The following is a 24,937-nucleotide window of genomic DNA, read 5'->3' on the forward strand; positions in this document are numbered from 1 at the left end:
GATCTTTGCCATTGAATTATAATTTTAACTTTATTTTAACATGGACAAACAGTGTTTAGGTGCATTATTTTATTTTACATATACATTCCGAAAAATTTGTTCACACGCGATCACTCAGCTTTTCCTAGTACGTATTCTCTAGAAGCATGTTACCATACATAAACCGGCAATATATTGGAAAACCAACGTTAATAACTCTCCGCAGCCACCTGCCCATTTATTTTTGGCATTATCAATTGGAGAATGCAAAAAAAAAAGAGCAGGTGATGGCTGGAGAACATTTCATGTCATCCATTGAATTTTAAATCACACATGACAGAAGAAACATTTCTTATTGAAGAGCAGCAGTAGCAGCAGGATTCAGTACTGAGGAAAGATGCGGCTGGTTTGCACTTGTTCTGCATCTCCAGTAGAAAATGTCTGGCACCATATGAAGTATACTAACATTTGAGATCTGGGAATGTGTACCACACTTTCATTTTAAATATTTGGGTGGGTAGTGTTTAGTGCATATTTGCATTATTTACAAGTGCGGAGACATTTGTCTTTGTGACATTTAATGTGAATGCCAGTTATCGCATGCTAGCTTGAGAAAGTTGACCACTTGTCATCTTGAGGTTTTACTGAGCATAAGGTTGCTGTTTAAAGCACGATTTAGTTTTGCGAGGAATAAAGAAAACAAATTGGGGGTACAAATATGTACGTTTAAAGATAAAATATTATTTGTTACAAGAACAGTGCAATTTAAAAGAGCACTCACATAGGAATGGGCAGGCAGTGGGCCATTCGTATGGAATTTAGTTAATCGAACAAACCTTCTCAGTGCTAAGAGTTAGCATTAGTTTCAGGTTAGTATAATACCCTTGGTGTTTCACAGCTTTACAACTGGTAATGCTGCTTTTCTTCATAACAGCACACTAAAGTTTACATGGTGCGAGTGCAGAATGATTCAGCAGCTTTAACGCAGTGTTATTGAACTGCTTCTTCAGGCCCAAGTCACCAATGGCATGTATTGGAGTTTATTGATCTTCATACCAACAGACAAATGAGTTTTGTTTTATTTTTATACAGTGCTAAAATATTTAGTAAAACATTAACAATTGTCTTAAAGATAGCAGGAACTGCAGATGCTGGAGAATCTGAGATAACAAGGTGTAGAGCTGGATGAACACAGCAGGCCAAGCAGCATCAGAGGAGCAGGATTCTGAAGAAGCGTCCAGACCCGAAACATCAGCTTTCCTGCTCCTCTGATGTTGCCTGGCCTGCTGTGTTCATCCAGCTCTACACCTTGTTATTTCAGATTCTCCAGCGTCGGCAGTTCCTATTATCTCTGAATGTAATCACTTTGCCATCATTTCATCATAATTTGCATTGTGCCTCATTGATTGTTGATGTTACGAAATAATAAGGGTTATTTCATAAGAAATAGTAGCAGAATAGGTCATTTAGCCCCTTGAATCTGCTCTGTCATTCATTACGATAATGGATGACCTTTGGTGTTCAGGCCAACTATTCCTGTATCCTTGAATTCCTGAGATCCATCTCAAAAATATCCATCTAACCCAACCTTCAATATTTTCAACGGTGGCGAATCCTCAACCCTTTGAGGTAGAGCAGTTCAAAGATTCGCAACCCTTTGGGCGAAGAAACATCTCCTCATCTAAGTCCTAAATGAGCTGTGCGCCGTTTTCTAGCTCCCTCACACACGGGGGAAATGCTTCTGAGTGTCATCTCTGTCAATCTCCTTCAGAATCTTGTATGTCTTGATGAGATCGTCTCTCATTAGAATCAAAGAATGGTACAACACTGAAGGATGCCTTTCAGCCCAAGTCTGCACCAGCTCTTTTGAAAGACAATCCTCTTATTACCATTACTGCAATCATTCCCCATACTCCTGCATATTTTGTTCTGGGTATTTCTGTTGAAAACTCCTTCTGAATTCATCATTTTCATTGAGACATTGATTTGGACAGCACGGAAACAGAAACTTTGGTTCAACTTGTCCATGCCAACCAGATATCTTAAATTAATCTAGTCCCATTTGCCAGTATTTGGCCCATATCCCTCTAAACCCTTCCTATTCATTTACCCATCCAGATGCCTTTTAAATGTTGTAATTATACCAGTCTCCACTACTTCCTTTGGCAGCTCATTCCATACACGCACTACCCTCTGTGTGAGAAAGTTGCCCCTTAGGTCCCTTTTAAATCCTTCTCCTCTCACCTTAATCCAATGCCCTCTAGTTTTGGATTCCCCCTACACTGGTGAAAAGATCTTGACTATTTACCCTATCCATGTCCCTCATGATTTTATAAACGTCCATAAGGTCAGCCCTCAGCCTCTGATGCTCCAGGAAAAATAGCCTCAGCCTATTCAGCCTCTTCCTGTAGCTCAAACCCTCCAACCCTGGTAACATCCTTGTAAATCTTTTCTGAACACTTTCCAGTTTAACAACATCTTTCCTATAGCAGGGAGACTAGAACTGAACGCAATATTCCAAAAGTGGCCTAACCAATAATTTGAATAGCTGCAACATGACCTCCCAACTCCTATACTCAATGCACTGACCAATAAAGGCAGTCGGTGCAGTTCAAAATCCTAACTTCTAGTTGCTTAAACAACGTTTTTTTACTTTTGGTTATTTTGCCAATTATCTTAATTCTGCAGTCATCAATCCTTCAGTCATTGGAAACTGTTAGATGTAGGATCCCTTGGTGTATTCCTCAACTGGGACAAAGAAATCAATGAGACTTCCATTTGGACACCCGCTGTGATACTCAAGATTCAATACTCATTTGAAAATCAATTCTTGTCAGCTCTTCAGACTTACCAAATTCAAATGAGTGTTCAAGGGGCACAGACAATCCAATCTTTTCAGCGTCTGGAATATCTCTGGTCTAAGAGAGAAGAAATAGACATTACTTATTGTGCATCACTGCAGTGATACAGATCTGATCATTTCGCCACCACTTAGTAACAGCATCAAGTAACTACCAGTGAATCAAGGAGGCCCATCAGCTCTAATAGCAGGATATATAATAAACTTTATCATTATTCTAAACTCCAAATGATATAGACCCAATTTAAGCAGCCCCTTATCAAAAGACCACTCTCTCATCTCAGTTATAACTATATTGACTGTCAGTCTCACGGCAATACCTGTTCATTGATGAAGTACCCAGTGAGGAACTAATCTGGTGAATGTTGGTGTATTTCTGTTCAACAGAGCTGGATCCCCAAGGTGATAAAGAAGAAAATCTGTTCCACCTTCCTAGAGGATACAGCTACTCAAAGGTAAAGGATGAATAGAGAACATAGAAGGAAGAATACTCCAGAAGGATTGATGGGCTAGGATGGGTTAGCTACAATTTACTCCATGTTGTGTTTTGCTCTGATCCATTGTTCACGAATAATTAGAAATTGTTAAGTTGAGCAGATTTTGAAAATGTGCCTGTGATTGCAGTCAAAGACATTGTATTTTTATTGGTGAATTTGAAATATTAACTTATTTGATCCTTCTTTAGCTTGTTGTATGCACAATGTTGCAAACATAAGAACATTGCAGCATGTTGCAGTGCAGAGGGACCTGGGTGTACTTGTGTACGAATGACAAAAAGTTGGTTTGCAGGTAATTAAGAAGGCCAACAAAATATTTTCCTTCATTGTTAGTGTGATGAAGTTTAAAAAGAGGGAGGTTATGTTGTATCAGTATAGGATGCTGGTGAGTCCACACCTGGAGTACTGTGTACAGTTTTGGTCTCCATACTTGAGAAAGGATGTACTGGCACTGGAGGGGGTGCAGAGGATGTTCATGAGGTTGATTCCAAAGTTGAGAATGTTCGCTTATGAGGAGAGATTGAGTAGGCTGGGACTATATTCATTGGAATTGAGAAAATGAGGGGGCATCTTATAGAAACGTATAAAATTATGAAGGAAATAGACCAGATAGAAGCAGGGAGGTTAATTTCAGGAAACTGTGGGATAGATAGACCATGAGTAATATAATGCTTGGGGATAGAAAGACAGTGCACACTCTGGGATACATAAAGGGAAGTGGACTGTTGGTTACATAAAGAAGGAAAGAACAATTGCTCTGAGGTTACAATTAGGGCCCTCCCAGAAAGTTCGACCATGGTAACTTGTATTTACATAATGCCTTAAACACAATAAATAATTTCCCAGAATTCCACAGGCACATCATCTGTCAAAATGTGACACTGAGCCACAAAAGGAATAGGTGGTGCATGAATCACAAAAGGTTGGTTTGCAAGTGTAGCAAGTGATTAAGAATGCAATTGGAATATTGACATTCATTCCAAGGGGAATCAAGTATAAATAAGGGAAAGTTTGGTGCAGCTGTACAGGCCCATGTCTGGAGTATTATGTATAGTTTTGTCTCCATAAGATACAGGAGCAGAATCAGGCTATTCGGCCTGTTATGTCTGCCCCAGCATTCGATCACGGCTGATATGTTTCTCAAACCCCATTCTCCTGCCTTCTCTCCGTAACCCTTGATCCCCTTACCAGTCAAGAATCTGTCTATCTCTGTCTTAAATACACTCAATGACTTGGCCTCCACAGCCCTCTGCAGCAATGAGCTCCACAGATTTGCCACTCTCTGGCTGAAGAAATTCCCTTTTTAAGAGATGATGTAATTGAATTGAAAGCAATTCAGAGAAGGTTCACTTGACTGATTCCTGGGATGAAGGGGTTAGCTTATGAGGAACACCTGAGTAGGTTGAGGCTATATCTGTTGGAGTTTAGATGAATGAGATGTGACCTTACAAAACATATAAGATTCTGAGGGTACTTGACAAGATGGATACTGAGATGTTCCCCCTTGTGGATGGAGTCCAAGACTAAAGGACACCATTTTCTATTTGACACTGAGATGAGGAGAAATTCTTTCCCTCAGAAGATCATTAATGAATGGGATCCTCTTCCCCAATGCAGTTGGAGTTGGGTCATTGACTATATTCAAAGTTGTGTTGGCCAGATTTTCAACTGACAAAGGACTCAAGGGTTGTGGGGAGAGAAAGGGAAGTGGAGGTGAGGCCATAGTCAGATCATTCATCATTTTATTGAATGGTGGAATGGGCTAGAGGGGCTGAATGGTCTGCTTCTGGTCCGAATTTTAATCTTTTTGTCGAAGGGATAGATTTTGGTAAATGCCTTGAAGGAGGAGAAAGAGGTGGAGAGGTTTAGGGAGAGAATCTTTAGAGCTCAGATCCTAGGCAGTAAAAGACAGAGAGAACAGTCAAGGGATGAAGGAAATCAGAACGGGGTGGAAAGCCAGAATTTGAAGCATGTAGGGAAACTTAAAGTTCCTCTTTATCTCTCTATTGACCAATTCGGCTAACACGTCTCACTCCCTTCAGCAAACTGCAGCTCTGCCAATGCGGTTATCCCAAGACTTGCCACAAACAGGTGGCAATGGAGGACAACTTTGGGGCTGCCGTGGTCAGCAGATGGAACACGGCAGATCACACGACAGAGGAGCCAACCGACGCTTTTGGAGACGTGGCGTTTTTCAGGAAAGGGAGAAGGCAAGGCAAGGTAGGAATGAGGGGGTTTCACTTCCACTCTTTAATGCAGCAGCGGACCACTCAGTGAAGTTGACCCCGGATCATGGGTCGAATGGTAGAATCACACAGCACAGAAGGAGACCATTCAGCCCATCTTACACTCACTGAAAGAGCTATCCATGTGTTGTACACCCCCAGCGGAAATTCCCAGCTGTTCTTCAAAATGGCCCTGTTGGATTTTGTTGTCTACCTGCGTAAAAATCTACCCTGATTGTGAACACGTTCTGCCTTTTGGGTGAGGTATTAAACTGGGGCTCTATCTCCCAGCTTGGAAAGAATTTTTTTTAAAAATAAAAATCTTGCAGCGTTATTTTAAAGAGCAGGGGAGTGGTTCCCTGGACAAACAACTGACCTCACAAACAGCTGATCTGGCCATTGGCACGTTTCTGTTTGTGGGATCTTGCTGTGCACAAGTCAGCCGGTTACGGGGTGGCCACGTTTCATTGGCCTGCAAAGCGCTCTGTGGAGGCAGTGAACGGCGCTATGTAAATGCAGGCTGTTCTCCTTCACAGTTTGTGCGACTTTCTTCGGACACTGACCCTGCGATCGTCTACACCCTCATCACCCATTTCTGGGGGATAGCGCATCCCAACCTGGTGGTGTCCGTTGTCGGGGGTGAACAGAACTTAAAGATGAAGACCTGGCTGAAGGACATCCTCCGTCGAGGACTAGTCAAAGCTGCACAAAGTACAGGTGAGGATCCCCACTACCCCACCCCCCAAAACCATGGCTAACAAGTAGGATACGACTTTTGTCTGCATTTAAATTAAAGTGCAATGCTGGAAATCTGAAATAAAAGCTGGAAGTGCTGAAAGTACACAGTGTGTCAGGCAGTGTCCGTGGAGAGACAAAGTGTCTGAATCCAACATGGCTCTTCAAATCTGAAGAAGAATCCTAATGGATTCAAAACGTTAACCCTGTTTCTGTTTCCACAGGTGCTACCAGTTCTGCTGAGTATTTTCAGCATTTCCTGTTTCTCCTTGTTTTAGAAACATAGAGAATATGTGCAGGACTAGGCTATTACAATTTGAACCCATTAACCCTTAGTTAACAACAAGTGTTCAGGTAGACTAAAACAATGGTCACTGCTGCTTGGCCTAATGAGACGACAATTTCAACCTATTAACCCTCAGTTAGCAGATACGCTCCCACATTAGGTTGATCATGTTCATGTTGATCCTTCTCACAGGAGCGTGGATTATGACGAGTGGACTACAAGTTGGGATTGGCAAGTACGTTGGTCAGGCAGTGCGTGACCATGCTACAGCAAATACACGGTCGACTGCCAAGGTGGTTGCCATGGGGATAGCACCTTGGGGAATAGTGTACGAGAAAGAGCGTCTTGTGAACCCCAAGGTAAGACTGGCAGATTCGGGGCACAAACAGACGATGCTGGAAAAGCTCAGCAGGTCCTGCAGCATCTGTGAAGAAAAACAAAACAGAGTTAACATTTCGGGTCAGGTGACCCTTCCTCAGAACTGACAGATTAGGGGGCTTTGTCAGAATAGATATGACTGCATTGGCTTATACATAAGAATATGGAGGAGGGTAGGCCATTTGGCCCACTGATAGAGTTAGGGACCTGGTCTGCCTTACAATAATGCCATGTCTGATCAGATTGTGGCCTTAAGCAATTTTTTTGCCCACTCCCCATAACCTTTGACTTCACTTGATCAAAAATCTACCTAACTCAAATTCAAGGACCCTGACTCTACTACTGTTTGGGAAAGATAATTCCACAGAATAAAGTGAGAAAGTAAGTCTCCTCCTCCCAGTGAAATGGGATATTACCAGCAGGATGGTACATGATCATCATTAGTGTGTGCTGGGGGCACAGTAACCCAACTGGAATGTTACTATACCCATAATCTGGACATCTGGCTTAATTACCTGGAGACTTGGGTTCTGTTTGTACCGTAGCATTTGAGTAACTAGATTCAAGTCATAAATCTGGACAACAACCATGAATCTACAAGATTGTTGTAAAAACATAAATCTGAATCACCCATATCCTTCAGGGAAGGAAATCTACCATCCCTACCTGAACTGGTCTACCTGTGACTCCAGACCCACAGCAATGTGGGTGACTCTTCACTGCCCTTTGAAATGATGCAATAATACAGTTAATGCTATCGAACTGCAAGAGAAAATACATTGTGGATGTATCTATACCACACAGACTACAGCAGCTCACCACTGCTACCTTCTAAAGAGATGGGCATGAATCGCTGTTGGTGTGAATTGCCTTGTGATATTCCAAACGCAAATATATGTTAGAATGAGATTGTGTGTATGAGTGTGTATGTACGAATGTGTGTGTGTGTGTGCGTGTCAGTGAGAATGTGCACATGTTTTTAAAGTGTGTATTGGATTATTGTATAATTACAATATATACAATAAATACAATACGGTTACAGGCCCTTCAGCCCAACAAGTCTACACTGATCCTCCGAGCATCCCACCCCCCTAATCCACACAGTCCAAAGATGTGCAGGTTGGGTGGATTAGCCATTCTAAATTGCCCATAGTGTCTGGAGTTGTATAGGTTGGGTAAATTAGCCATGGGAAATGCAGGATTATGGGGATAAATTTGGGAGGGGGGAGGGTTAGGATGCACTTCAGAGGGTCAGTGTGGACCAATGAGCCGAATGGTCTGCTTCCGCACTGTAGAGATTCTATGTTCTATGTTTAAAGTTGCTTTACAAACTTTATGAACAGCCATTATTATCTATGGTTTTATCACTTTTGTGTATCTGTATTTACGCATGTGTGTCCTGCAGCTGTATATATGTATATCTGTATGTTTGTTCAAATGTGCATATTTCTGCAAAGTTATTTGTGTGCAGACAATTCCTGGGTTGTAAACAGGTTCTGTTCCTGAGTGTGCTTGCAAGTTGATAAGCTTGCAAGTTGGAACTCCATGCAGGGCAATATAAAATAGCTGTTCGTAATTACAGGAAATGTATGTCAGACCTTTAACATTATACCCCAGTATGGGATTGTGTTTGTATGTACAAACCTTCATACGTCAAACGCTCGTAAACTGGGGAGCCCCAGTAATTTTATTTTGGGAGAATCTGTGTGTTCATTTGTCTGAGTGTCTGTCTCTGCGAAAGTGTATAGAATAGAATAGAATCCCTACGGCGTGGGAACAGGTCCTTCGGCCCAACCAGTCCACACCGACCCTCAGAGCACCCACCCAAACCCATCCCCCTATAACCCAACTAATCTACACATCCCTGAACACTACGGGCAATTTAGCATGGCCAATCACCTAGCCTGCATATCTTTGGACCGTCGGAGGAAACCGGAGCACCCGGAGGAAACCCATGCAGACACGGGGAGAATGTGCAGCAAACTCCATACAGACAGTTGCCCGAGGGTGGAATTGAACGCGGGTCCCTGGCGCTGTGAGGCAACAGTGCTAACCACTGTGCCACCATGCTATGTACATGAGTGTGAGAGTATGTGTAACAATGTGTGTGAGAGGCATGCACGTGTGTATCTGTAAGCCCAGGTTTGCTTCTTTCTTTAATGAAATGGCTGTTTGCATTTGGTCAGGGGTCCTTCCCTGCCAAATACACAGTGAGCAGTGACAAAGATGAAGAGTACACGCTGGATGACAATTACTCTGCCTTCCTTCTGGTGGATGACGGCACCAACAATCGAATGGGGGGAGAAATTCAGTTCCAAGCACGGCTGGAGCAACATATATTGACACAGAGGACAGGAATCGGAGGTGTGTATCAACACAATGGCAGGCCGCTCTGTCCAAGCTGGTGTCAAGTCTCTAGAGTGTTGTTGACCCAATGTCCCTTTGTTTAAAACAGTGTGCGAGAGTCACCCCCTAATTGGTTTTCAGTCATTGCCCACCACGAGACATTGGTCTGGTCCTTGTTTCTCCACAAACATCTCACTCAACCTCATGAAAGAGTTCCGTTGACAGTGAGACATTTCTCGAATGAATCCATCGGAGAAATGAAGCAAAAAGCAGAAATTGCGAAAGAGATTCAGCAGGAATGGCAGTGTTTGTGGGAAGAAAGCAGAGTTAACGTTTCGAGTCATGCCTCTGAGGGAGAGTCACTGGACTTGAAATGTTAAATTTGCTTTTATCCCCTCCCCGCACATGCTGCCAGTGCTACTGAGTTTCTCCAGCAATTTCTAATCGTGTTTCTGATATTGTTATTGTTGTAATGAAGGAAACACAACAACCACTTCCTTTTAAGTGGGAAATGAGAAGGTGAGAGGTGGGAAGGTTTACAGTGGATCTGAGGAAAGGTTTTTTTCAGTCAGAGGGTGGCATTGGGGGCCTGGAATGCACTGCCTGGGAGGCGGGGAGAAGGGGTGGGGTAGGGGTTGAGGCTGGAAACCTCATAGCCTTTGGATGAACACTTGAAGTGTCATAACATTCAAGGCTATAGGTCAAGCACAGGGCCAAGTGGGGTTAGCGTAGATAGGTTAGTGCAAACTTGATGGGCTGAAAGGCCTTGCCTGTGTTGTATGACTGTATGGTTTCTTCTCTTAGAAGAATGTTAATCTGTGGAATTCTCTTCCCCAGAGCAGTGGAGAATGGGTTATTGAGTTGCTCGAGGCTGAGTTAGATTTTTGATCGACAAAGAGAATCAAGAGTTATGGAAAAAATGAAGTTGGGGGTAAGGTGTAGTTAAGGTCATAGGCAGGTCAGTCATGTTCTACTGAATGGTGGAGCAGAGTAGAAGGGCTGAATGGCCTACTACTGTTCCTATTTCTTATGTTCTGACGTAGAATAGGCATGTGTGGAGGCACACAAACAAATAAGGAACCGACAAATGCTCATATTAATGTTGTGTCCCAGAGAGGGCCGTGCTTTAATTATTTTCTTTGCCTGCAGGGAGAGGAAGCATCGAGATCCCTGTGCTGTGCATGTTGATCCAGGGGGGGCCTAACATGCTGGAGGTGAGCAGCTGATTTAAGTCATTCTATCTGAATGTATAGTGAGCAGGCAGGCGCTAGCTTGAAAGTTGTCTCTCTCCACAGTGACCGGCAGTCGCAGCAGGAGCTAACATTACAGTTGGTGGTAAAGGCCCAATAATCAGACCTGTCCCATTAACTGGAAGATGGCGTCCTCGGTAGTATAATGGTTAGTACCCCTGCCTGTCACAAGGGAGACCGGGGTTCAATTTCCCGCTGGGGAGGCTCTAAGAGTTTAAGGATGGCTTGGTGGTTAGCACAGCTGCCTCACAGCGCCAGGGACTTGAGTGTGATTCCAGCCTCGGGCAACTGTCTGTGTGGAGTTTGCACATTCTCCCCGTGTCTGCGTGGGTTTCCTCCCACAGTCCAAAAATGTGCAGTGTATAGGTTCGTCATGCTAAATTGTCCCATAGTGCCCAGGGATGTTTAGGTTAGGTGGGTTAGACATGGGAATAGTGGGTCTGGGTGGGATACTCTTTGGAGGGGCGGTGTGGACTTGTTGGGCCGAAAGGCCTGTTTCCACACTGTAGGGATTCTATGAAAAATGTCCTGTTCCCAGAGGATGACCTCCTTTTTAAGGAGATCCTCTCCACTATGTCATGGAGGACTGAGATGAGGAAAAATATCTTCACTCAGAGAGTGGGGAGCCTGTGGAATTCTCTGCCACAGAAGGTGGTTGAGGCCAAAACATTGAATGTTTCTAAGAAGGAGATAGATGTAGTTCTTGGGACTAAAAAGATCAAAGGGAAGGGGAGAGGGAGAGTGAGTTGGATGATCAGCCATGACCTTATTGAATGGGTTGAAGGGCAAAAGACCTACCCCTGCTTTGATTTTCTACTCAAACTCATTCTCCATTGGGTGACGATAACTGAGAGACCGTTTCTCTGAGGGATCCTGACAAAGTTACCAAGTTATAACTGATTGGACCACTGCTTTGCATATATTTTCTTCCCCGCCATGACCCTGTGTTTCAAGATTTGAAAGGTGCCGTGACCCCTGCGATGGCTGTGGGCTGTCCTGAAGGAGAAACCAGTAAAATGTATGAATGATACATCCTGGTCCAAATGCTCTTGTACATCTCAAAATGGAGTTTCTATATGAGCAGAAGCTTTGCTTCCAAGGATAACTGTTTTTGTTTCTATTGTTTTTTCTTCCCTTCTGACTGTGAGGAAAGTGGAGTGGGTGAGGGTGTGGGGTTGGGGCGTTGTTGTGAGGCCTGTGGGTGGGTAGGGCCAGGGTGAAGCTACATGTTTAATCTTCAGAGTTTTTAAAGGACTTCTAGCCACACCTTGATGTTTTTGAAGCTGGAATCTGATCTCAGAGATCCAACTCCACAATGACCTAAAAACATGAAGATCTAAATGGGATGTGGTTTTCCACACACACAGTCGGAGCTTGATGTCTGCCTCAGAGGTCGTGAACCCCCCCATTCAGCCATTGCTGCCTCAGAGGTTGACCCCCAAATTCAGCCATTGCTGCCTCAGGGGTTGTGATCCCCAAATTCAGCCATTGCTACCTCAGAGGTCGTGAACCCCCCCATTCAGCCATTGCTGCCTCAGAGGTTGTGACCCTGTAGTGATTGTAGCAAGGTCAGCCAGGTAGACCTCATAGAATATGTGCTCCCTGATTGGGGCTGTTAACCTGGTCCAATCAGGAAGCCCTGGCTGACTGATATAAACAGGAATTTGAGGTTCTGTTCACTCTGAGGGAGCTGGATCAGTGTCGAGGACTCTCCATGTGTAAATAAACGATGACTTGGTGATGGGATACCGGTTTCTGTGGAGTTATTTCAACCTTCAAAATTTCCCATTGCTGCCTCAGAAGGCATGACCCTCAAATTTAGCCTGACCTCCCCAACAATTATCCATTACTGACTCAGAAGTCGTGAGCCCCAATTCAGCCATTGCTGCCTCAGAGATCGTGACCCCCCCAATTCAGCCATTGCTGCCTCAGAGGTCGTGACCCCCCCAGTTCAGCCATTGCCGCCTCAGGCTCCTGTCTCACAATCTGAGGTCGGGTAGCGCCGAGCGAAAGGGACCTGTTTCCATGTTGCAAGTATTTTAAACCTGTCCTGTTCACTCCTGGACTTCTAGAGAATTTACAAAGCTACAACGAACAACATCCCATGGCTCATCCTGGCAGGGTCAGGGGGGCTAGCCGACATCTTGGCTGAGGTCATGATGGGATCCTTCACAGCGGAGACCCTGAAGAAGGAGGTGGAAGTGCAGATCCAGAAGCATTTCCCTTCCGAAGACATCCAGAGGCTGGTCGAGCTGGTGAGTGTCCAGAGCAGTGAGGGACCTGCCGTAGGCTGGAGAGAGGTCAGCAACGTAGAACACCTCTAAGGCCCAAGCTGCATTAACAGCTTTCCCTCTGGCTCACAATTATTCTTGGAAGCACCATTCAGAGACGTGCACACACAATCCGGCCTGATGCTTGCAGTACTGAGGGAGAGCAGCATTATCAAAGATGCTGGCTTTCACACGATACATTGAAGCGCTCTTTCAGGTGGGCCTCAAAGATCTCCCAGCACTTTTACAAGAATGAGGCAGGGAAAGTTCCTTCTTGCTATCACAGCACCGGTCTCAACCTCAGAAATTCCAAAATCACATTACAGCCAGTCTGCTATCGTTTCTAAAACACAAGGAAATGCAGATGCTGGAGAAATGAAGCAAAAACAGAAATTGCAAAAAGAGACTCAGCAGGAATGGCAGCATTTGTGGGAAGAAAGCAGAGTTAACGTTTTGAGCCATGGTTCTGAGGGAGAGTCACTGGACTTGAAATGTTAAATTTGCTTTTATCCCCTCCCCACACATGCTGCCATGGCTACTGAGTTTCTCCAGCAATTTCTAATCGTGTTTCTGATATCGTTACTGTTGTAATGAAGGAAACACAACAACCAATTTGTTCACAATGAGCTCCCACAAACAGCAATGTGAGAATGACCAGATATCATAATAGTTTTTTTCTGAAATGTCAATCGAGGGATAAACATTACCCAGGACCACTGGATACATGCCTTGCACCTTTCCAAAATGGCACTTTCACATCCACCTGAAAGAACAGACAGAGCTTCCATTATACAAAAGACAACACATTTTTTATTATATTCGTTCACAGGATGTGGGAGTTGCTGATTTATAGTCCATCCCTAATTGCCCAGAGGTCAGTTAAGAGTCAGCCACATAGTGCCAGATAGTCTACAGATGGCAGTCTCCTTCTCTGGAGAAAAAGATGCGTTTTCCCCAGCAACTGACAACTATTTTATGTCATCATTAGACTCTTAATTTCAGATTTTTATCTCAATTCAAATTCCACTATTTAAATTCAAGCCTAACTTTGCAGAACATTACCTTACTCTCTGGATTAATAGTCTAGGGATAATCTCACAATGCCATCACCTTCCCTGACAATACAGTGCTCCCTCAGTGCTGCAACAGGGTGTAAGTACCCAAGTCTCCCCTGGGTCTATGGACCCACAATGGGATAGCATGGTGGCTCAGTGGTTAGCTCTGCTCTCTCGCAGAGCTAGGGACTTCCATTTTATTCTACCCTTGGGTGACTGTCTGTGTGAAGTTTGCATGTTCTCCCTTTGTCTGCGTGGATTTCCTCCCACACTCCAAAGATGTGCAGGTTATGGTGGTTTGGCCGTGCTAAATTGCCCCATAGTGTCTAGGGATATGTAGATTAGGTGTGGGAAATGTGGTGTTATGGAGGGTAAGGGGGTGCGTTTGGTGGGATACTCTTCAGAGAGTTGCTGTGGACTTGATGGGCTGAATAGCCTTCTTCCATTTCTGTAAGAATTGTGTTGTGATTCAGAAATCAGGATTGTACCACTGAACACTTTTCTCTTTGTCTCTCCATTTCTCTGTCTCTCTTGTTCTTCCCTTCTTGTTTTAGTTAGCCATGTTTGGGTGCTGATAGTTGCCCATCAGCTATATTTAATTACTCTTCACTTTATTGACCGCACAATGTTCTCATGTCCTCACACGTTTACTTGTAGGTGGAGAGGATTTTTGAAAACAAGCAACTAATAACAGTCTACAGGGCAGATCTGGATGGGACGGAAGAGTTCGATACAATCATTTTAAAGGCGCTCTTCAAAGGTAACATCCAAACAGAATAAATCATTAACAGTCCGGTGCCTGCCCTCTCCCTTGGTCTTCAAGGGGTATACTCTTGTCAGATGGTGTTGGCATTCATGGCCTGTGAGCCAATGCAGAAGCCTATTCGACTCTGAAAGTCATCATTTGTGCATGCAAATTCATCCCTTCCATCCTGCTCCACCACTGGATAAGATCATGGCTGATTTGATTATGGCTTCTCCTCTACCTCCTGGCCTACCCACAATCCTCCTTTCACTCCCTCGTTCGTTAACAGTCCACGTACATCTCCCTCAAAAGTATTCAATGACCACTTCTCCCATTACTCTCTAGGGCAGAGAATCCCACAGACTCACGAACCTCTCAGAGAGAAAAAAATTCCCTACATCACCATCTTTAGTGCAAGACATCTAGCTGTGTCCCCTAGTCTCTCCCTCAAGGGGAAACATCCTCTGGAACTTTATCCTGTCAAGGTCCCTCAAGATCTTGGCTGTTTCAGTCAGGTGACGTTTTTATTGTTGAATTCACAATGGACAGAAACTTGGGTGTAGGCCATTCGGCCCTTCAAGCCTGCTCCACCATTCTGTATGATCATGTATGACCATCCAACTCAGCGCCCAATTCCTGCTTTCTCCCTATGTCTCTAGATTAAAGAATGCCTACACTGTAGAAAGAGGCCATTCAGCCCACCGATTCTGCACCGAACCCTTCAAAGAACATCCCACCCAGACCAAGCCACCCCAATCCCCATAACCCTGCTTTTCCAATGGTTAATCCACCTAATCTGTGCATTCCTGGACATTACCAGTCATTTTTTTTTGCATGGCCAACCCACCTTTTTGGTCCCTTGGTCCTAAGAACAATATCTAGCTCCAGAAGCAGAGAATTCCACAGGCTCACCCCTCTCTGAGGGAAGGCATTTTTATTTTATCCCAAAAGCATAATCTTTCCAACCTTCCTCCATCAGATAACCCCCTTGCCCCAGGAGTTACTGTTTGAAGGATTCTGTCCTCGGCTGACACAATGTAATGGACCCATGTCCCCTTGGATATCTGGCCTGCTTTTTACTCCGCGCTCCAAGGGAATCATTGAGGTCAATTGGAGTTTGGTATCTGGTACCCTGATAAGGTTAAAACTGACTCAGCAACAGAGTCTGAGGTCCAGTCTATGTTTGCTTTCGTGGTTCAATGGATAGCAACGTTGTCTCTGAACCTGAAGGTTGTGAGTTCAAGACCATGCTCCAAACCTAGGGATTCAGGTACATGATCCTTTGAAATTTGTGTCACAGGTAGATAGGGTGTTTAGGAGTTGGGATATGATGTTGTATAGGACATTGGTGAGGCCTCTTTTGGAGTACTGCTACAGGAGGGATATTATTAACCTGGAGAGGGTTCAGAAATGATTTACCAGGATGTTGCTGCAATAGAGGATGTGAGTTATAAAAATAGACTGGATAGGTTGGGACTTTTCTTCCACTGGAGAGTAGGAGGTTGTGTGACCTTACAGAGGTTTATAAAATCATGAGAGGCATAGATCAGGTGAATGACAAAGTATTTTCCTGAGGGTAGGGGAGTTCAAAACTAGGGGGCATATTTTTAAGGTGAGAGGAGAAAGATTTAAAAAGTATGTGAGGGGCAACATTTTTACACAGAGTGATTCATGTGTTCCAGAGAAAGTGGTGGATGTAGGTACAGTTCCAATATTTAAAAGAGCTTTAAAAGTACATGAATAGGAAAGGTTTAGAGATTAGAGCCAAGCACAGGCAGGTGGGACTAGTTTAGTTTGGCATTATGGTCAACATGGATTGGTTGGATCGAAGGGTCTGTTTCAATGCTGTATGATTCTACGACTCTATGTAAACACTAATATCAAGGTTGAACCTGGGGTGGTACTGCACTGTTGTAGACATCACCTTTTGGATAAGATATTGAAACATAGCGCTGCCTGAACTCTCGGGTGAAGGTGAAAGGTATGGCACTATTCCGAAGAAAATTGTCAAAAGTCTGCTCAGTATCCTAGTCAATATCTATTCCTCAGCCAGCATCACTGGTGGTTATCTCACCAGTGTTTGTGGGAGTTTGTTGTGCATTAACTGGCTGCCACGTTTCCTGTATTGCAATAGTGGTTACATTGCAGAAGAACATCATTGGCTGGAAAGTGCAACGGGACAGCTTGGAGTTCTGGGAGGTGTTCCAGTGATGCACCTCTTTGTTTTTTATTTGGCTGATAACAGCATTCAGGTCTTCACCTGAATATTATTACAATGTCTACGACAAATAAAAGATTCATTTCCCCCTCCCCCTGCCCTTTGCAGAACTGACCACCACTGCACCCCCCCCCCACCCCCCCCCCCCCCCCCCCCCCCCCCCCGGCCCGGGCCAGAACGAACCCCCCCCCCCCCCCCCCCCCCCCCAGCAGGACTGAACCTCACCCCCACCTCTACCCCCCACCCCAGGACTGACCATTCTCAGGGCTGACCCCATGCAGGATTGATCAGTCCATTGTAGACTATCCCAAGGACTGACTGCTATTGGCATGGGCCATTCTCAGATTAATTTCTCCCACTATTGATCACTGCCAGCGCTAACTCTTGGAGATGTGTGTTGGGGGTGTACAAAGGAGGGAAGATGTGAAGAGGGACACCGACATTGAACCCTGCTCTCTGTCCCTCCACAGCCTGTAAAAAGGAGAGAACCGATGCCCAGAGTTACCTCGATGAGCTGAAACTGGCGGTGGCCTGGAGCCGAGTGGATATTGCCAAAAGCCAATTATTTAATGGAGAAATCGAGTGGAAAGTAAGTGTGTGCATGTGTGTGTGGGTGTGTACATGTGTACGGAGACTGGAAAAGACTGGAGCTGGATGTCTAAGACCGTGAGATTGGACAACACAAACTGTTAAGATTACAATTCCATTTTGGGAGTTTTACTATTTTGAAGGTGCTATACAAATGCAGTGAATGAGGGAAGGGTTGAAGAATGTGAAAGTAGAACCTTTCTTTTTTACAATCCCTCCTGCGCTAACCCCCACCATTTTCTAGCCTGGCCATCGTTCAAAGACACTCCCTGAAGACCCCAACCAATGCCCAGCATGACAATGGCGTCCAGACGCGGAGGGTCATGACCAACATAGCAGTCAATCCCAATCCCACCCTAGTGTCCCTATGTGTCATCCATTCATTCATTAGAGGTCCCTCGCAGACGAGGATGATTCTCCACCACTCTCGGGGTGAGTCCGTAGGTGGCTGTACAGACCAGCATGGCTTCCGCACGCTCTGCTACACTTGGGGCGGAAGGTGGTCGCGGGAAAGAGTCGGGTGGGACAGTACGCTCCTTTCGCTGTTTGCGCCTGGCTTCCTCTTTCTCCCAACAGCGAGTCTTGATGTGCTTGATGCCTTCCCAGATGCTCCTCGCCTACTTTGGACGGTGTGGGGCCAGTGATTCCCAGGTGTCTGTGAGAATGCTGCACTTCCCCAGTGAGGCCTTGTGGGGATCTCTGTCTTCTGTCCATGTAGGGCTCGCCTGGCGTTCTGAGGCTGGGAGTACAGCACCTGCTTGGGGAGTCTCGTGTCGGTCATGGGGACAATGGGAATCACTGTCGAGTGATTGGAATTGAAAGTTACTGATGAATTGAGTTCAAGAGCCGTGAAGTTATGCTCCAGCTATACAAAACCCTGGTTCGGCCACATCTGGAGTATTGGGTCCAGTTCTGGTCGCCTCATTACAGGAAAGATGTGGAAGCGTTGGAAAAGGTGCAGAGGAGATTTACCAGGATGTTGCCTGGAATGGAGGGAAGATCTTACGAGGAAAGGTTGAGAGAGCTAGTGCTTTTCTCTTTAGAACGATGAAGGATGAGAGGTGACTTGATAGAGATATACAATATGATCAGAGGTATAGATAGTGGACAGCCAGAGACTTTTTCCTAGGGTGGACGTAGCTATTACAAGGGGGCATAGTTTTAAAGTGAGTGGAGGTAGATAGAGGGGAGACGTCAGAGGTAGGTTCTTTACTCAGAGAGTGGTCGGGGCGTGGAATGCATTACTGGAGAGGATAGTGGAGTCGGCCTCATTAGGGCCATTTAAGAAGCTATTAGATAGGCATATGGATGATAGGTAGGGGTGGAGGTTAGATAGACCTTAGGTTTAGGGTAAAAGTTTGGCACAACATCGTGAGCCAAACGGCCTGTACTGTTCTCTATGTTCTCTATGTTCACCAACTCTCCAGGACTGGCTCGGAATTATCAGGAACCAAAGACACACCTTCAGAGTGTTACCATGACTAAAATACCCAATAGGGAAGAAAGATTGTCTTTCACTCTCTTGAATCACTTTCCTTGCTCACTTTTCTTAAAAAAAAATCAAGGTTGTGCAACATGAATAGCATTTGTGCCACACATGTGCCAGGCCATGACCAGCTCCAACAAAAGTGAATCTAGCCATTGCCTCTTGGCATTCACCAGCATTACCATGGCACAATCCCCCACCATCAACACGAGCGAGAAACGGAACTGGACCAGCCATATACCATGGCATCAGGGTCAGAGGATTGGAATTCAGAGGGAAGTAACTCACCTCCTACCTGCCCAAAGCCTGTCTACCATCTACAAGATACAAATCAGGACTGTGATGGAATATTCCCCACTTAAGTCGACATGTGCAGTCTCTGTAACAGTTCAGAATCTCACATCATCCAAGACAAAATAGCCGACTTCATTGGTCCACCACACTCAATGTTCACCCACTTCTCCATTGATGTACGGTAGCAGCAGTGTGTACCATCTACAGGATACACTGCAGAAATATACCAAGGATCTACCAATGCCCCTTACAAACCCATGATCTTCTGTTAGCACCTTCCAAACCATGAGCTCTACCCTTAGAAGGACAAGGGCAACAGATACGTGGGGACACCACCACCTGCAAATCACCTTCTAAGCCACTCACCATCCTGGCTTGCAAATATATTAATATTTCTTCAGTTTCACGGAGTCAAAATCCTGGAAATCCCTCTGTAACAACGCTGTAGTCATCCCAACATACTTAGGATTGCACTGGTTCAAGAAGGCAGCTCAACACCACCTTCTCCAGGGGAATTAGGGATGGGCAATAAATCCTGGTCTAGCCAGCAATGCCCACATCTCGTGAACAAATTAAAACTTCATATATACACTCATAGACATTCTTGATTCAAAGGTCAGGAGATGACTCCTCCAGAAATGTAACAATGTTGGTAACATCCCATATTCTGCAACATAATGAGCCTATGGTAGGAGTGAGGCCTGTATTGGCCCACCATTGAGACTTACATGGAGGAGGCCTCTTCTGTGAAACCTAGCAACACTTCTAGCAGGCTCTAAAGCCTGGGTCTTGTTATCTACAACCTAGCAATATTGAGGCCTATTGTAGGAGGCCTCCTGATCGTGAATTAATCTACAGCTTGGCAATTTCACCGAGGGTTATAATAGTCCTCCACAGTCTGGCCATGTACACTGCAGCCTAGCAACACTGAGGCCTATTGCAGAAGCCTCTGAAGAGCAGAAAAACCAGTGGAACTGGAAAATGATGTAAACTGGTCCAACTCGTTCTGAGTACCTGAAAATAGAACACTGGCAGGGTCCATACATAACTTTTTTTTCCATGGCTTTACTGCAGCAGATGAGGCCTTGAGGAAAGACCAGTAAAATTTGTGAAAGATACGTATTATTCTGAAGAAGGGTCATTGGACCCGAAATGTGAACTCTGCTTTCTTTCCTCAGATTCTGCCAGACCTACTAAGTTTTTCCAGCAATTTCAGTTCTTGTTTCTGATTTCCAACATCTGCAATGCTTTGTTTTTTTTAACGTTATTGATACAACTTGTCTCGTATGGCGGTCTGGTATGGCCACTTCAAAATGGAGCTCCAGTATGGCTTGATCAGTATGTCATTTCCAAGTATGACTGTCTTTTTACTGTTTTTATTCCCTCTGGGGATCCCACCCCCATTCTGCAGCCAGGCCCAGAAATTCACAATGCCTGTTGTAGCAGGCGAAGTCCTGGCCTGACTGAGCCAGCACACTGTGGCCTGTTGGTATCTGAATCCCATGTGCCATAGAGCTGGGCTTCATGCCTTCACAAAAACCTAAGTAACTATACAGGATATTATTAAATTGGAAAGAGCGCAGAAAAGATTTACGAGAAGGTTACCAGGACTGGAGGGTTTGAGTTATAAGGAGAGGATGCATAGGCTGGGACATTTTTTCCCTGGAGCATAGGAGGCTGAGGGCTGACCTTGTAGAGGCTTATAAACTCATGAGTGGCATAGATAGGGTGAAAAATAAAGATCCTATCCTAGGGTAGGGGAGTTCAAACTAGAGGGCATAATTTTGAGGGGAAGGATTTAAAAGGGACCTGAGGGGCAACGTTTTTACGGAGTGGTTCATGTGTCAAATGAACTGCCCGAGAAAGTGATGGATGCAGATACAGTTACACATTTAAAAGACATTGGACAGGTACGTGGATAGGAAAGGTTCAGAGGGATATGGGCCAAACGTAGGCAAGTGAGACTAGTTTATTTTGCAAGCCTGAGCAGCATGGACATGTTGCGTCTGTTTCTGCGCTGTATGACTTTGTAACTCTATGACAGAGAATCGCATCGGGAGAGGCGAGGAACAGGCAATGGGAACAGGCCGAGGGGCTCACCCTGTTGTTTCCTTTACAGTCTAGCGACCTGGAGGACCCCATGACTGCCGCCCTGGTGAACGACAAGACGGAGTTTGTCAAGCTGTTCATCGACAACGGGTTTAACATGGTGGAGTACCTCTCATACCGACGCCTGGAGGAGCTCTACAGCATGGTGGCAAGCAAATCTCTCCTCAATAGCTTCCTACAGAAGAAGAAGGAGGAGAGGAGGTCCTTGCAAGGGGGCAAGGAGTCCATGCTGCTGCCTGTCAACCCAAACTTATCTGGGGCTCAGCAGAGCTACACGCTCCTCGAGGTGTTGAAGGTGCTGAAGGACCTGATGGGAGATTTTTGCGAGCCCATGTATGGACAACTCTTCAAACAGGCCGATTCACACAGAAACAAGCCAGTAAGAGTCAGACTTCCGGTCTGTTTTTCCAGGCTCGAAAGTCTTGAATTTGCGCTGAGTGGGAACAGTTAGCATCGCGCATTTTATTCGCAAACTCTTCCGCCCTCCCCCACCACCACCCTGGCCCAATGGCTTCGAGAGCACAGCTCGTTCAGTAACACGGAGGCCATTCATCCCCTTGGGTCTGTTCTCTCAACTGCTGAGAGAAAGCTCTTGCCTTTGAGTCAGAAAGGTCATCGGCTAGAGTCTCTGTTCCTCGTTCCCATGACATGGTCAAGGCTGATGCTCTTGTGCCAGAGTGCTGCACTGTCAGCAGTGCCAAACCTTTGGGTGAGGGGTCAAACTGAGCCTTTCCCCACCCAACGCTCTCTCAGCTGGGTGTAAACCATCTCATGGGAGTTCTGCCTGAGTTCCTGACCAATTTTCACCCCTCAGCGACCGTGACAAAAACAGAGTGCCTGGTCATCATTGCATTGCCGGTGTGGGACCTTCCTGTGTGCACCTTGGCTGCCCAAGTTCCTACATTATAATAGTGACTACACTTTGAAATTACTTCATTGGCTCTAAAGTGCTACGGGGCAGCATGAGGCTGTGAAATGTGTGGCAAATTGAGTCTAATTTAGATAAAAGTGAGGTGCTGGACATATACAGTTAAAGGTAGCGTCCTGGGGAGTGTTGCTGAACAAAGAGACCTTGGGGTGCAGATGCATATTGTCTTGAAAGTGGAGCCACAGCTAGACAGGATTTTGAAGAAGGCATTTGACATGCTTGCCTCCATTGGTTACTACATTGAGTATAGGAGTTGGGATGACAAGTCATAGCTGTACAGGACATTGGCAAGGCCACTCTTAGGGTACTGCGCACAATTCTGGTCTCGCTCCTATAGGAAAGATGTTTTTAACTTGAGAGGATGCAGAAAAGATTTACAAAGATGTTGCTGGGATTGGAGGGTTTGAGTTATAGGGAGAGTCTGAATAGGCTGGGGCATTTTTCCCTGGGGCATCAGAGGCTGAAGGCTGATCTTATAGAAGTTTATAAAATCATGAGGGGCGTGGATAGAGTGAATAGGCAGGGTATTTTTCCTGGAGTTGGGGACTCCAAAACTAGAGGGCATAGGTTTAAGGTGAGAAGGGAAAGATTTATAAAGGAACTGAGGGGCAACATTTTCACCCAGAGGGTGGTGTGCGTATGGAATGAGGAAGTGGCTGGTGTAATTACAACATTTAAAAGGCATCTGGATGGGTATATGAATAGGAAGGGTTTAGAGGGATATGGGCCAAATGCTGGCAAATGGGACTAGGTCAGATTGAGTTGGACCGAAGGGTTTGTTTCCTGTAGGACTCTATGACTCTATATAATGTAAGTCTTTCTTTCTACTGTCTCACAAACAGCAATGAGGATGATAAGCAATGAATCACTTTTGTTGGAATTGGTCTTGGGGAGTGAGTTTTGCCCAGGGCTTTAAGTAGAACATGGGGAAAGATGGCACCTACAACAGTGCAACACTCCCTCAGAACCACACAGAGCTGCCAAGGGAGGGCCGATGGGAACTCTTGACCTGCCGGCTTGAGGGTTAGAATCGATCCTAACGGAGTTAAGCGTGAACCTAATATCACCAAATAATAATCACGTCTTCGATTTCAGTTACTGAAACCTCAGGAGCTGTCCTATCAGATGAGGAAATGCGCCACTCCCTGGACAGACCTGTTCATCTGGGCAGTCCTGCAAAGCCGCAATGAGATGTCCACCTACTTCTGGGAAATGGTGAGAGCTGGACAGGAGAGGGTCTGGTCCATTCGATCCATCAGGGATTCTGTCCCCTTTCTTCATCAACGACAAAAACCTGCACATCAGAAACTCTCTCTCTCTCTCAAGAGAAACACCCTGCTACATAGGATCGGACATAACTTGACACCCAGTTGCATTGAAGGGAGCTGACTCAAAGTTTGGTCAAGGATTTAGGTTTTCCACCTGAGAGAGAGCTGTGGGCCTCAGTTTAATGTGTCACACCCAAAGGTCCTTCCTGAGATGTGTCATTTGGGGGGAAATGTTTTGGGACAGGACTCCGATGCCAGGCAGGTAAAGGAAATCAGGGACGGAGCAGCCATAAGAATTAATAATGCAGAGTTCTTGAAGGGTTGAACAACTGGGAGATATAGTAGAAACAGACAAAGCAAGGACAGTGCTAACATGACCCCTTTTTTTTTAACCTATTTTTCTTATCAACTGTTTCAAAGATGTGATTACACAGCTCTCGCGGTAGTGGGACAGGATCCCAGGCCTCCTAGTCCAGGGGTAGCGACATTACCACTTCACCACAAGAGGACACTTACATGATCCCATATTATGTTGCCTCTTAAGCTAATGCAGTTGCTCACCTATTCAAGCATTCATAATAATCTGGGACACCTCCTCATTATTTGGAGTGTGGGGTGGTACTGTCATTGCGCCAAAAGGCACCAGATAAAAGTCAAGGGATTTCAGCTGAAATCCCTTCTCATCCTCACCTCCCAACGCCAACTGGTGGAATTTAAACTTAGTGAATTAAAAATGAAAGCTAACCTCATTAATGGCGACCATGGCATCTGTCATTTTTATTTGTAAAATAATCAGCTAGTTTGCTAATTTTATGGGTGGCTCAGTGGTTAGCACTGCTGCCTCACAGCGCCAGGGGCTGAGTTTGATTCCACCCTCCAGCAACTCTGCCTGCGTGGAGTTTGTACATTCTTTCTGTGTCTGTGGGTTTCCTCTGGGTGCTCCGTTTTCCTCCCACAGATGTACAGGTTAGGGTGCATTAGCTGTGCTAAATTACCAGTTTAGTGTCTAGGGAGGTGTAGGTTATGTGGATCAGCCATGGAAATGCAGGGGTGTAGGGATTGGGTGGGATGCTCTTTGGATGCAGACTCGATGGGCTGAATGGCCTCTTTCCACGGTGTCGGGATTCTATCTTTTAGGGAAGGAGATCTGTAGCCCTTATCCAGTGTTGCCTACATTTGGCTCCAGACCCACAGAAATGTGGTTGACTCTTAACTGCCCTCTGAAGTGGCTGAGTGAGCTACTCAGTTCGAGGGCAATTAGGGACAAGCTGGTCTTGCCAGTGATGCCCACATCCCAAGAAAGAATAAAAGAAAAGAACATAGAACATAGAACATTACAGCGCAGTACAGGCCCTTCGGCCCTCGATGTTGCACCGACCTGTGAAACCAATCTGAAGCCCATCTAACCTAAACTATTCCA

The 24,937-nt window shown here is 45.3% G+C and overlaps 1 protein-coding gene across 2 annotated transcripts in view; it reads left to right on the plus strand.

Moving 5' to 3' along the window:
* The window catches only part of trpm4a (transient receptor potential cation channel, subfamily M, member 4a), a 78,615-nt gene that overhangs the window by 16,634 nt on the left and 37,044 nt on the right, over positions 1 to 24,937 (plus strand). For both annotated transcript variants that reach the window (XM_048617724.1, XM_048617725.1), the window contains exons 2-12: positions 3,227 to 3,294; positions 5,379 to 5,556; positions 6,098 to 6,278; positions 6,775 to 6,941; positions 9,147 to 9,324; positions 10,456 to 10,520; positions 12,629 to 12,811; positions 14,539 to 14,641; positions 17,315 to 17,433; positions 21,332 to 21,700; positions 23,345 to 23,464. In XM_048617724.1, the coding sequence (XP_048473681.1) occupies positions 3,227 to 3,294; positions 5,379 to 5,556; positions 6,098 to 6,278; positions 6,775 to 6,941; positions 9,147 to 9,324; positions 10,456 to 10,520; positions 12,629 to 12,811; positions 14,539 to 14,641; positions 17,315 to 17,433; positions 21,332 to 21,700; positions 23,345 to 23,464 (1,731 nt within the window). The remainder of the gene's footprint in view (positions 1 to 3,226; positions 3,295 to 5,378; positions 5,557 to 6,097; positions 6,279 to 6,774; positions 6,942 to 9,146; positions 9,325 to 10,455; positions 10,521 to 12,628; positions 12,812 to 14,538; positions 14,642 to 17,314; positions 17,434 to 21,331; positions 21,701 to 23,344; positions 23,465 to 24,937) is intronic.

Source organism: Rhincodon typus, chromosome 37 (assembly GCF_021869965.1).
Source record: "Rhincodon typus isolate 14 chromosome 37, sRhiTyp1.1, whole genome shotgun sequence".
NCBI classification, from domain to species: domain Eukaryota; kingdom Metazoa; phylum Chordata; class Chondrichthyes; order Orectolobiformes; family Rhincodontidae; genus Rhincodon; species Rhincodon typus.